This window comes from Cheilinus undulatus, linkage group 12, assembly GCF_018320785.1.
Source record: "Cheilinus undulatus linkage group 12, ASM1832078v1, whole genome shotgun sequence".
Taxonomy (NCBI): Eukaryota; Metazoa; Chordata; class Actinopteri; order Labriformes; family Labridae; genus Cheilinus; species Cheilinus undulatus.
This window is the reverse complement of record NC_054876.1, coordinates 51,161,174-51,174,177: the sequence shown is the minus strand read 5'-3', so window position 1 is coordinate 51,174,177 and position 13,004 is coordinate 51,161,174. Positions and strand designations below refer to the sequence as shown.

General features: G+C 40.9%; 1 protein-coding gene across 1 annotated transcript in view; it reads right to left on the bottom strand.

Moving 5' to 3' along the window:
• Window positions 1-13,004, bottom strand: part of dbn1 (drebrin 1) — a 186,904-nt gene that overhangs the window by 24,562 nt on the left and 149,338 nt on the right. The window contains exons 3-8 of the mRNA XM_041801027.1: window positions 11,342-11,454; window positions 8,517-8,591; window positions 6,549-6,692; window positions 6,394-6,471; window positions 5,203-5,354; window positions 3,558-3,615 (exon numbers count right to left, since the gene is read on the bottom strand). Coding sequence (XP_041656961.1) covers window positions 3,558-3,615; window positions 5,203-5,354; window positions 6,394-6,471; window positions 6,549-6,692; window positions 8,517-8,591; window positions 11,342-11,454 — 620 coding nt within the window. The remainder of the gene's footprint in view (window positions 1-3,557; window positions 3,616-5,202; window positions 5,355-6,393; window positions 6,472-6,548; window positions 6,693-8,516; window positions 8,592-11,341; window positions 11,455-13,004) is intronic.

Below are 13,004 nucleotides of genomic sequence, written 5' to 3'. Positions count from 1 at the left end.
GAGAACTGGAACTCATTCAAGCCCTGGGTAGGGCTTAGTGGAAAAGGATTTACTATTGCAGGCACCAAAAATGCTTTGGTTGTATAAAAAACTGAGAAAAAAACAAGCAAAGGGATTCTGATTTCTGCTGAAACCAGCTGAAATGATTACATTTGGAAATGGTGTCAGTTTAGCTGTGATTAGTAAAAAAGGGCTGCACAACCATATTTATATAACTAATTAGTAATTCACCTAAGTCTACTTGCTGAACGAACGTCATGATGCAAATCGATAAGAAGTCAAAACCAAAGCTTTGTTACGTCAAGAGGAGAACAACCCTCTTTCTTTTATCAACTCATTTCGGATGCATTCACAGAAGTCAGGAAATCTAAATGCTGATTGGCTTTCAGAGATTTGGTGAGTATTTCAGCCTGAAAGACATGATTGGTGGCTCTTAAAAAAGCAGAGATCTAGAACTCCTCACTGATGGGAGTGAGGATGTCATCTGGATGGTGGTGTTGCTCTGGACATTGTCTAACCAAACTAAAAAGTGACCCTGACACACCTGACTGAGACCACCAAACTCTAGCATAAAGATGGTAAATGTGATGTAGATGGTAAATAACATAAAGATGGTAAATGTGATGTAGATGGTAACTAACATAAAGATGGTAAATGTGATGTAGATGGTAACTAACATAAAGATGGTAAATGTGATGTAGATGGTAACTAACATAAAGATGGTAAATGTGATGTAGATGGTAACTAACATAAAGATGGTAAATGTGATGTAGATGGTAACTCTAACATAAAGATGGTAAATGTGATGTAGATGGTAACTAACATAAAGATGGTAAATGTGATGTAGATGGTAACTAACATAAAGATGGTAAATGTGATGTAGATGGTAACTCTAACATAAAGATGGTAAAATGTGATGTAGATGGTAAATAACATAAAAATGGTAAATGTGATGTAGATGGTAAATAACATAAAGATGGTAAATGTGATGTAGATGGTAACTAACATAAAAATGGTAAATGTGATGTAGATGGTAAATAACATAAAGATGGTAAATGTGATGTAGATGGTAACTAACATAAAGATGGTAAATGTGATGTAGATGGTAAATAACATAAAGATGGTAAATGTGATGTAGATGGTAAATAACATAAAGATGGTAAATGTGATGTAGATGGTAACTAACATAAAGATGGTAAATGTGATGTAGATGGTAACTCTAACATAAAGATGGTAAATGTGATGTAGATGGTAAATAACATAAAAATGGTAAATGTGATGTAGATGGTAAATAACATAAAGATGGTAAATGTGATGTAGATGGTAAATAATATAAAGATGGTAAATGTGATGTAGATGGTAAATAACATAAAAATGGTAAATGTGATGTAGATGGTAACTAACATAAAGATGGTAAATGTGATGTAGATGGTAACTAACATAAAAATGGTAAATGTGATGTAGATGGTAAATAACATAAAGATGGTAAATGTGATGTAGATGGTAAATAACATAAAAATGGTAAATGTGATGTAGATGGTAAATAATATAAAGATGGTAAATGTGATGTAGATGGTAAATAACATAAAGATGGTAAATGTGATGTAGATGGTAAATAACATAAAGATGGTAAATGTAATGTAGATGGTAACTAGCATAAAGATGGTAAATGTGATGTAGATGGTAACTAACATAAAGATGGTAAATGTGATGTAGATGGTAACTAGCATAAAGATGGTAAATGTGATGTAGATGGTAACTAACATAAAGATGGTAAATGTGATGTAGATGGTAACTAGCATAAAGATGGTAAATGTGATGTAGATGGTAAATAACATAAAGATGGTAAATGTGATGTAGATGGTAACTAGCATAAAGATGGTAAATGTGATGTAGATGGTAACTAACATAAAGATGGTAAATGTGATGTAGATGGTAACTAGCATAAAGATGGTAAATGTGATGTAGATGGTAAATAACATAAAGATGGTAAATGTGATGTAGATGTAACTAGCATAACGATGGTAAATGTGATGTAGATGGCAACTAACATAAAGATGGTAAATGTGATGTAGATGGCAACTAACATAAAGATGGTAAATGTGATGTAGATGGTAACTAACATAAAGATGGTAAATGTGATGTAGATGGTAACTAACATAAAGATGGTAAATGTAATGTAGATGGTAACTAGCATAAAGATGGTAAATGTGATGTAGATGGCAACTAACATAAAGATGGTAAATGTAATGTAGATGGTAACTAACATAAATATGGTAAATGTGATGTAGATGGTAACTAACATAAAGATGGTAAATGTGATGTAGATGGTAACTAGCATAAAGATGGTAAATGTGATGTAGATGGTAACTAGCATAAAGATGGTAAATGTGATGTAGATGGTAACTAACATAAAGATGGTAAATGTGATGTAGATGGTAACTAACATAAAGATGGTAAATGTGATGTAGATGGTAACTAACATAAAGATGGTAAATGTGATGTAGATGGTAACTAGCATAAAGATGGTAAATGTGATGTAGATGGTAACTAACATAAAGATGGTAAATGTGATGTAGATGGTAACTAACATAAAGATGGTAAATGTGATGTAGATGGTAACTAACATAAAGATGGTAAATGTGATGTAGATGGTAACTAGCATAAAGATGGTAAATGTGATGTAGATGGTAACTAACATAAATATGGTAAATGTGATGTAGATGGTAACTAGCATAAAGATGGTAAATGTGATGTAGATGGTAACTAACATAAAGATGGTAAATGTGATGTAGATGGCAACTAACATAAAGATGGTAAATGTGATGTAGATGGTAACTAACATAAAGATGGTAAATGTGATGTAGATGGTAACTAGCATAAAGATGGTAAATGTGATGTAGATGGTAACATAAAGATGGTAAATGTGATGTAGATGGTAACTAACATAAAGATGGTAAATGTGATGTAGATGGTAACTAGCATAAAGATGGTAAATGTGATGTAGATGGTAACTAACATAAAGATGGTAAATGTGATGTAGATGGTAACTAGCATAAAGATGGTAAATGTGATGTAGATGGTAACTAACATAAAGATGGTAAATGTGATGTAGATGGTAACTAACATAAAGATGGTAAATGTGATGTAGATGGTAACTAACATAAAGATGGTAAATGTGATGTAGATGGTAACTAACATAAAGATGGTAAATGTGATGTAGATGGTAACTAACATAAAGATGGTAAATGTGATGTAGATGGTAACTAACATAAAGATGGTAAATGTGATGTAGATGGCAACTAACATAAAGATGGTAAATGTGATGTAGATGGCAACTAACATAAAGATGGTAAATGTGATGTAGATGGTAACTAGCATAAAGATGGTAAATGTGATGTAGATGGCAACTAACATAAAGATGGTAAATGTGATGTAGATGGTAACTAACATAAAGATGGTAAATGTGATGTAGATGGTAACTAGCATAAAGATGGTAAATGTGATGTAGATAGCACTGACAGACATGAAGGTAAAGGTGGGTGGGTCAAACTTACGAGGGTGGTCTGGTTCCTTAACCTCTCTCTGGCTTCTTCCTCCTCTTGAAGCTTCTTCCTGTTAGCACAAATGACAGACAGATGACACATCACTGTCTGAATGTAACTCTATCTTTCACTTTTTTTTGCCATGTTTATTATACACCCAGGGGTGTGGCTTAACCCTCGGTCCCTACTATGTCCGTTTTGAGGACATTCATCATTTTAATCATGTTTTTTTTTTAGTTAATAGTCACATTTTTATAGATTGAGGCATCAAATTTGGCCAAAGTTATTATTTTTCTTCATATTTAAAAAAAAATTAAAAAAAAATGAAAACCATGTCACCCATAGAACGCCCGTGACGCGAAATAGCTCCATCCATCCTTGTTTGTCCGAAATCGGACACATAGACTTCCATTCAAAACAGGTTTTTCTGACTGTGTGTCTATGGCACCAAAACAACTTATAGCACCCATTATTTTGCAGTCAGTCAATCATCAGGGATCAAAATTTCACCATTAAACAGTGATCCAGCGGATAGTGCAGCGCACCATTTTAACCCTTTCAGCAGCGCAGACATGGTTTACCTTCTATGCGCTCAGAGTGTTTGAAGCGCTATTTCACCCACTAAACATAACCAGAATTAAATGAACCGATTCATGCCACTAGATATGGATGTCTGAGAGTGGGCTACATGTGTAAGGAAAAGTGTGTGTGCTCCTACGTGTGTGCTCGGGTGTGAATCTGCGTCTATGTTTACAAGCAGACATGCCTTAAGTGAAGTGTTTACATTAGGATATGTTACCTGTGAATTCTGCAGTCTGGGACTAAGAAAGAGGGACATTTGGACAATTTCAACTTTACCCTCACTTCATAGCAAGTGGATTAACAAGCATGAGGATGCACGGGTTCTTTCGATCAATAGTTAAGAATATATCATATCTCAAAGATGCAGTAAATTTATATCTGTGCGTGATTGGCATATTTGTGGTCACATTTTGGTTAGAGGTGGAAATGCGTGTGTTCGTGGTTCATATCCTACATATTTCCTCTGATTCTTTATGCCTGTACATAAAATAAACCTAACATGAACAAATGCATTCAATCGCATTAGATTTGGTAGAGGAGGAAGCGTGAGAAAAGGAGGGTAAAACTGGCATGTTTTACAAACGAATGGACTCATCTGTTTAGCATGGACAAATCCAAGTCAGAGGCATAGTGGACAATAAGTGGCATAAAAAGAGTGTAACTGAATTTTTAAAAAAAAATTTTTTCCAGTAGTCAGGGTTGAAGTTGTTGAAGAGATCTGAAGCAGTGAAAGATTTTAAAAAAGTTGAAAAATGATTATTTTATTAGCACCTTTCTGCATGTCTGTTTTCAGGACAAACAAGGACAGATGGAGATAAAAATTACAAGGGACCGAGGGTTAAGTCTCACTCATATTTATAGCTAGAACCTTCATATTTTTTAACTGCTATATCATTTTCACCTGGATCTGAGAGCCATATTGGGTTCCTTTTTAGGGTTCTCAGAACCAGAGCTTTCTGCTGGCGTATGTTATATTTAGATTTTGTAAAAGCCCGTGGGCCCTCTGATTTTGATGACTGTATATAACAGACTGGATTTATGGATTAGTGTGTTAGTCTGTGTTTCTGCTGCTCACCTGTGCTCCTCGATCTGCTGTTCCCTCTCGCGGTACCTCTTCTCTCGGTTCTCCTGCTCTTTCCTCTCCAGCTCCATCCGCTCTTCCTCATAGCGCTGTCGCTCCTCCGCCGCCTTTTTCCTCTCCTCCTCCTTCCTGATCTCTTCTTCACGCTGGAGGAAAATAACACAGAAACATGAGCTGGATCATGTCTTCAGATGTTTCTCCATGTCTGACCCAAATGACCTGAATTTCAACACCAAAATATTCTGATTACAGTCCAGCTATAGTGGAGTCTTCTGTTGGTCCGTCCTTAGAGCCTTTTCTCTTTGCAGGAGTTTTTTAAGCGACCTAAGGGAGTGCACCGTCAGAATCAATCTGATTTGGGCCTTTGAGCATGCAAGTTTAAAAAAGCAACAAAATCATTCTGCAAAATTGCATCTTGATCTTCAGCCACTGATTTTGTTCAAGTCTTTTTATAACCAATCATCTTTCTAACAAATGTAATAAGTTGGTTAAAGATTCTCTGTTTGCTGCAAACCATCAACTATTCAAAGAAACAAGAAGAGAGAAAAGCAGAGAATAAATGAAGCTACAACCACAGACTTTTTAGACAGATTTGCGTTATAGAAAGTTGAGCACAGGTTCTGTGGGTGCGTTGTGCTCCAGTTGGCTGTGCCGTGTCTTTCGTTCTGATGCTGAACCTTACCGTTGAATTTGTGTCTAAAGTTTGAGATCTTCTGTGAAGGGCAGATCCAGTGGCCTCCCTGCAGCTCCATGGAGCACGCTGTCATTTTACATTTAGTCTGAACTTGTTAAGGACACACAGCTGCAGCAGCCACAGGCAGAGTGACTTTGCTCCCACTCTCCTCAAACACAGTGGAGATTCACGCTAACTCCACCTATTCAACTCGTTTCATATGAGGACCAATCAATGAGAAAAAAACTGGATATCAGTGGAAAAGACACAGAGACATGCAGATTTGTTGTTGCGTTTAATTCTGACTAAAACTCTCCGGTCTAACTCGTTCTGCACTCACAGTTTCCTCTGCAACCAGGGAATGATAGTGACTCCGTTAGCTTGATCTCCACATTCACAGGAAGCACACGAGTACTCGGGAGAAACATGGCGTTTTGACCCAACTCTGTTTCTGTCCCTACTTTTAATGTCCTCTCTTTCACTCCCCTCTCTTCCCTGCTCTCCATACCCACCTTGGCCTGCTCCCAGAACTCCTCCCTGTTGATCTTCTTCATCTCCACCTCTGCGTTGGTCTTCTCGTACACTGTGCCCTGAACAAAGACCAGAGACATGAGTGGAGACAGAGATGTCTAATGATAAAAACTCATCAAGACAGGTTTGAACGTACCACTTCTCCGTGTTCTTCATCTCGAGTTCTCAGGCGGCTCAGGACCGGACTCGCCACCGACGCCGTCCCGTTGGTGAGCCGCTGTCCGATGGCTGCTGCGTCGATGTCGTCCAGACTGCTGGCGTTGATGGTGACCTCCACCCCCTAACAGAAGAAGAAAAGGAGGATGAACAACACCAATCAGGAGAAACTCATAGAAAAAAATCAGACAGGAGAGGTCTGTCAGACCTCTCTCTGCAGGACCTCTCACCGCAGGACCTCTCTCTGCAGGACCTCTCACTGCAGGACCTCTCTCTGCAGGACCTCTCTCTGCAGGACCTCTCACTGCAGGACCTCTCTCTGCAGGACCTCCACATGTGTGTCATTTTAATACACCCAATAAAACTCCTCTGTCATTCACCATCTTACTGTCAGATATGTTTGAATGGAAAAGTTCTGAGTTCTGCTACATGTGTGAGTAAGCCTTAGGGCCTGTTGTGTTCTTGAATGCAGACTCAGTGAAAGAAAGCATGCTATAAACATCTTAAATGCACAGTATGTAAAATTCTGCCACCAGGGGGCTCTCAACCCAAACTGTAACACAGCATGACAGTCAGACTAACTACTGTTGTTATGATTCTGATACCAGCTCTGGAAATACGTCTGATACTGCTGCTGGTGTCTGCAACTTCACGTGTTTGTGTAACAATCTGTTTAACTTTACAGTTAGCTTCATTTAGCTATAACCTGGCTAGAATGAATGTTAAAGCTGACGGTTGAGTTATATAAAACACTGTGTCCTCTCCCCCACAGAACCCCAGTGTGTGTTAGTGTGTGTTTTAGCATTGGGGTGTGTGCATATCCATGAGTGTGTGATGGCGGGTGTGTTGACACCTGACTAAGATTATACACACGTGGACAAAATAGTTGGTACCCCTCTGTTAATGAAAGAAAAACCCACAATGGTCACAGAAATAACTTGAATCTGACAAAAGTGATGATAAATAAAAATTCAATGAAAATTAACCAGTGAAAATCAGACATTGCTTTTGAACTGTGGTTCGCCAGAATTATTAAAAAAACAAACTCATGAAACAGGCCTGGAAAAAAATGATGGTACCCTTAACTTAATATCTTGTTGCTCAACCTTTTGAGGCAATCACTGAAATCAAACCATTTCTGTAACTCTCAGTGAGACTTCTGCTCCTCTCAGCAGGTATTTTGGCCCACTCCTCATCAGCAAACTGCTCCAGCTGTCTCAGGTTTGAAGGGTGCCTTCTCCAGACGCCATGTTTCAGCTCCTTCCACAGATGTTCAGTAGGATTTAGATCAGGGCTCATAGAAGGCCACTTCAGAATAGTCCAGTGTTTTAACTCTATTGAACCACAGTTCAAAAGCAATGTCTGATTTTCATTGGTTAATTTTCATTGAATTTTTATTTATTATCACTTTTGTCAGTTATTTCTGTGACCGGTGTGGGCTTTTCTTTCATTAACAGAGGGGTACCAACTATTTTGTCCACGTGTGTATTTGTGTATTTTTGTATTTGTACGGGAGATTAAAGCAGAAGTGATGTTTTTATGTTGTACAGTACAGCAGCCTGGCTGTGTGTGTGTGTGTGGGTGTGTGTGTGTGTGTGTGTGTCATTATTGTAAGTGGCAGTTCTCTCCCACACAGCATGACCTCACATGACCTCTCAGTGACCCCTCTACTCTCTCTGTTAGGATCCTGTTTGTGCTGCAGACTCAGATTTAAATTCCTTCATCATCAAGAACTCTTGGACCTAAATTTAACGTTTTTAGTATAAATTAGATTGAATTAAAGTCATCTGTGCTCAGATTGTTGGCCTACAGCTTTAAAGAAAGATTCCACACAGAGAACAGCGTTTTCCTTAACCAGCTGCTACATTTCTCCCCAAAGCCAAACTCTATCCATGAAAACAGAAATTCAACCGTCCGTATACTGGACCGGAAAAACAGAGGCTCTGACCTGGAAGAAGTCAGCGATGGTGGCAACGTGGCTGGCACAAGCACACTTCCTGGCATCTGCTACGTCATCTCCAACCTGAGAGAGAAAGATATCAGTCAAAGAATAAACGTGAAGGAATAATAATCTTTACCTCCTTCCACAGTAGACAGGAGGAGAAATCACAAATAAGATCCTACAGACGAGCACCACCAGAGAGAGAGAGGCTGTCTGGAGTCTTCCTCTAGAGCTTCCTAGAAAGGTTCAGAACAGTTTCCCTCCAGATACCAGACCAAAACCTTCACTTTAGAGAGGAAACAAGAAAAACTCGACAGGAGGATGGGAGGAGGGCTAAAGGGAAAAAGGAATGAGAGGAGGAAACATGGGACGGAGAAAGAAGGAAAAATATGAAAAACACGAGAGTAAAGAAGGACAGAAGAGAGAAAAGTAAAATTAAAGGAAGATACAGTATGTAGACAGAGAGACAAAGAAAAGGAAGGAAGGACAGAGGAGGGGAAGGAGGGAAGGAAGGACAGAAGAAAAGGACAGAGGGGAGGGTGGAAGAAGAGATGAGAGGAAGGGAGAGAGGACAGAAGAAAGGAAGGAAGGACAGAGGGATTTGGAATGAGGAAAATGGATAAAGGAAATCAGAGGATGGGGTTGGGGTTAGGCAAGGGTTAAAGAGAAAGAAAAATCATAACGACATGGAAGGAGGCGAATGACGAAAAAGAGAGAGAAAAACAGAAAGAAAGAAAAGAGGAGGGTGAAGGGCAGGCCAAGGACCAGATGAGATGAAGATGGGGAAGAAGAGAGGAAAGAGGAGAGGAAAGAAGGGAGGAAAGGAGACAGAAGAGAGGGAAGAAGAGCGGAAAGGAGAGAGGAAAGGAGAGAAGGAAGAAGAGAGGGAAGAAGAGAGTAAAGGAGAGAGGAAAGGAGAGAAGGAAGAAGAGAGGGAAGAAGAGAGTAAAGGAGAGAGGAAAGGAGAGAAGGAAGAAGAGAGGGAAGAAGAGAGGGAAGAAGAGAGGAAAGGAGAGAGGAAAGGAGAGAAGGAAGAAGAGAGGGAAGAAGAGAGGAAAGGAGAGAGGAAAGGAGAGAAGGAAGAAGAGAGGGAAGAAGAGAGGAAAGGGGAGAGGAAAGAAGAGAGGAAAGGAGAGAGGAAAGGAGAGAGGAAAGAAGGGAGGAAAGGAGACAGAAGAGAGGAAAGAAGAGAGGAAAGGAGAGAGGAAAGGAGAGAAGGAAGAAGAGAGGGAAGAAGAGAGGAAAGGAGAGAGAAAAGGAGAGAAGGAAGAAGAGAGGGAAGAAGAGAGGGAAGAAGAGAGGAAAGGAGACAGGAAAGGAGACAGGAAAGAAGAGAGGAGAGATGAGAGAAAAGGATAGAGGAAAGAGCGGAAAGGAGAGAGGGAAGGAGAGAGGAAAGAAGAGAGGAAAGGAGAGAGGAAAGGAGAGAAGGAAGAAGAGAGGGAAGAAGAGAGGAAAGGAGAGAGGAAAGGAGAGAAGGAAGAAGAGAGGGAAGAAGAGAGGAAAGGAGAGAGGAAAGGAGAGAAGGAAGAAGAGAGGGAAGAAGAGAGGGAAGAAGAGAGGAAAGGGGAGAGGAAAGAAGAGAGGAAAGGAGAGAGGAAAGAAGGGAGGAAAGGAGACAGAAGAGAGGGAAGAAGAGCGGAAAGGAGAGAGGAAAGGAGAGAAGGAAGAAGAGAGGGAAGAAGAGAGGAAAGGAGAGAGGAAAGGAGAGAAGGAAGAAGAGAGGGAAGAAGAGAGGAAAGGGGAGAGGAAAGGAGACAGGAAAGGAGACAGGAAAGAAGAGAGGAAAGATGAGAGGAAAGTATCGAGGAAAGAGAGGAAAGGAGCGAGGGAAGGAGAGAGGAAAGAAGAGAGGAAAGGAGAGAGGGAAGGAGAGAGGAAAGAAGAGAGGAAAGGAGAGAGGAAAGGAGAGAGGAAAGAAGGGAGGAAAGGAGACAGAAGAGAGGGGAGAAGAGCGGAAAGGAGAGAGGAAAGGAGAGAAGGAAGAAGAGAGGGAAGAAGAGAGGAAAGTAGAGAGGAAAGGAGAGAGGAAAGGAGAGAGGAAAGAGAGGAATAATGAAAATAGAACAGAAGATGGCGGCCGTCACCACAATGAAGCGTCTGATGCGTTTCCTCTTTAAACTTGATATTTTGTACTGCGGAGGACGTTTCCCCCTCATTTTAGTCTCATCAGGCTCGTCTCGTGTTCAGCTGTGGCCACATGCACTCATTCACACTGTGTGGATGTGATCCAGTAATCAGTGCTCATTCACAACAACAATACTAACTCAAAAAGCAGCGATTACAGAGAGAAACACAGGAAACCGTCCCATCTTATCTGAAACCACCGCAATTTATCTCAGTCCCACCACTTTATACATCTGGGTCTTTGTTTCAGACTTTTGACCGCTCTGTCTGCAGAAACACACTAAACATATACTCTACACTACACTATATTTATTCTCTGAACACTTTTACACATCTTTTTAGTGCAAAGGTCAAACTGCAGGTAAAGGTTCAGATAAAAGAACAAACGGGACATTTAATAAAAATAAACCTAACAGCAGAACGGCTGTTCGGTTGCATCTATTAAAGTTGACCGGAGTGTAAATCTGCACCTTTAAAGTGCTGCTGCAGCTATTTCTTCCTGCTGATTTTACAGCTCTGTGATTGGTTGATGGAGACGGAGCCTTGTTTCAGCTCCTGAGCACAGCTCTGCTCTTCTTTAACAAACTGCCGCATTAAAAATGTGCTGTGACCCTGAACGACTCCGATATTCTGCTCTCGTGCCTCTCAGGGCCGTACAGTCACATCCAGACCCCGTCCCCCATCCCCCAGGCCCGGACTCTCACCCAGTTGATGAGGATGTATCGTGGCAGGGCCGAGTTGGGCTCCTTCAGGCTGCAGAAGCCGTACATCACCCTCCCGCTGTCAAAGGTCAGAGTGATCTCGGGCAGGCCGCCTCCTGTACCACAGAAGAAGAAACATCATCAGGTCTACAGCGAGGACCTGCTGCACAATCCATTCATAACACACACACGTCACCACACGAGTCACCACACAAGTCTACACAAGTCACCACACGAGTCACCACACAAGTCAACACATAAGTCAACACACGAGTCACCACACAAGTCACCACACAACTCAACACAGGTCAACATGCCAACACAAGTCACCACACAAGTCACCACACGAGTCACCACACGAGTCACCACGCAAGTCACCACACAAGTCAACACACAAGTCAACACAAGTCAACACAAGTCAACACACAAGTCAACACAAGTCAACACACAAGTCACCACACAAGTCAACACACAACTCAACACAAGTCAACACACAAGTCACCACACAAGTCAACACACAACTCAACACAAGTCAACACACAACTCAACACAAGTCAACACACAAGACCACACAAGTCACCACACGAGTCAACACACAAGTCACCACACAAGTCAACACACAAGTCAACACAAGGCAACATGCCAACACAAGTCACCACACAAGTCACCACACAAGTCAACACACATGTCAACACACAAGTCACCACACAAGTCACCACACAAGTCACCACACAACTCAACACAAGTCACCACACAAGTCACCACACGAGTCACCACACGAGTCACCACACAAGTCACCACACAAGTCAACACATAAGTCAACACAAGTCAACACAAGTCAACACAAGTCAACACACAAGTAACCACACAAGTCAACACACAACTCAACACAGGTCAACACATGTCAACACACAAGTCAACACACAAGTCGACACACAAGACCACACAAGTCACCACACGAGTCACCACACAAGTCAACACACAAGCCTACACAAGTCAACACGTGAGTCACCACACAAGTTACCACACGAGTCACCACACAAGTCACCACACAAGTCACCACACAAGTCTACACAAGTCACCACACGAGTCCCCACACGAGTCACCACACAAGTCAACACACAAGTCAACACACAAGTCACCACACAAGTCAACACACAAGCCTACACAAGTCAACACGTGAGTCACCACACAAGTTACCACACGAGTCACCACACAAGTCACCACACAAGTCACCACACAAGTCTACACAAGTCACCACACGAGTCCCCACACGAGTCACCACACAAGTCAACACACAAGTCACCACACAAGTCAACACACAAGTCAACACAAGGCAACATGCCAACACAAGTCACCACACAAGTCACCACACAAGTCAACACACATGTCAACACACAAGTCACCACACAAGTCACCACATAAGTCAACACACAACTCAACACAAGTCAACACACGGGTCACCACACGAGTCACCACACGAGTAACCACACAAGTCAACACACGTCACAAAGACTTCTAAAGGTTTAGCTTGTGTTTAAATAAATGTCTTGGTATAAAATGGTCACATACCAGTGTAATTCTATGAATGTTATTGCTCTTTATAAATAAGTAACTAATAAGTATTACTAAAGTATTTAGAACTTGGATAAATATTTAAAGTGTA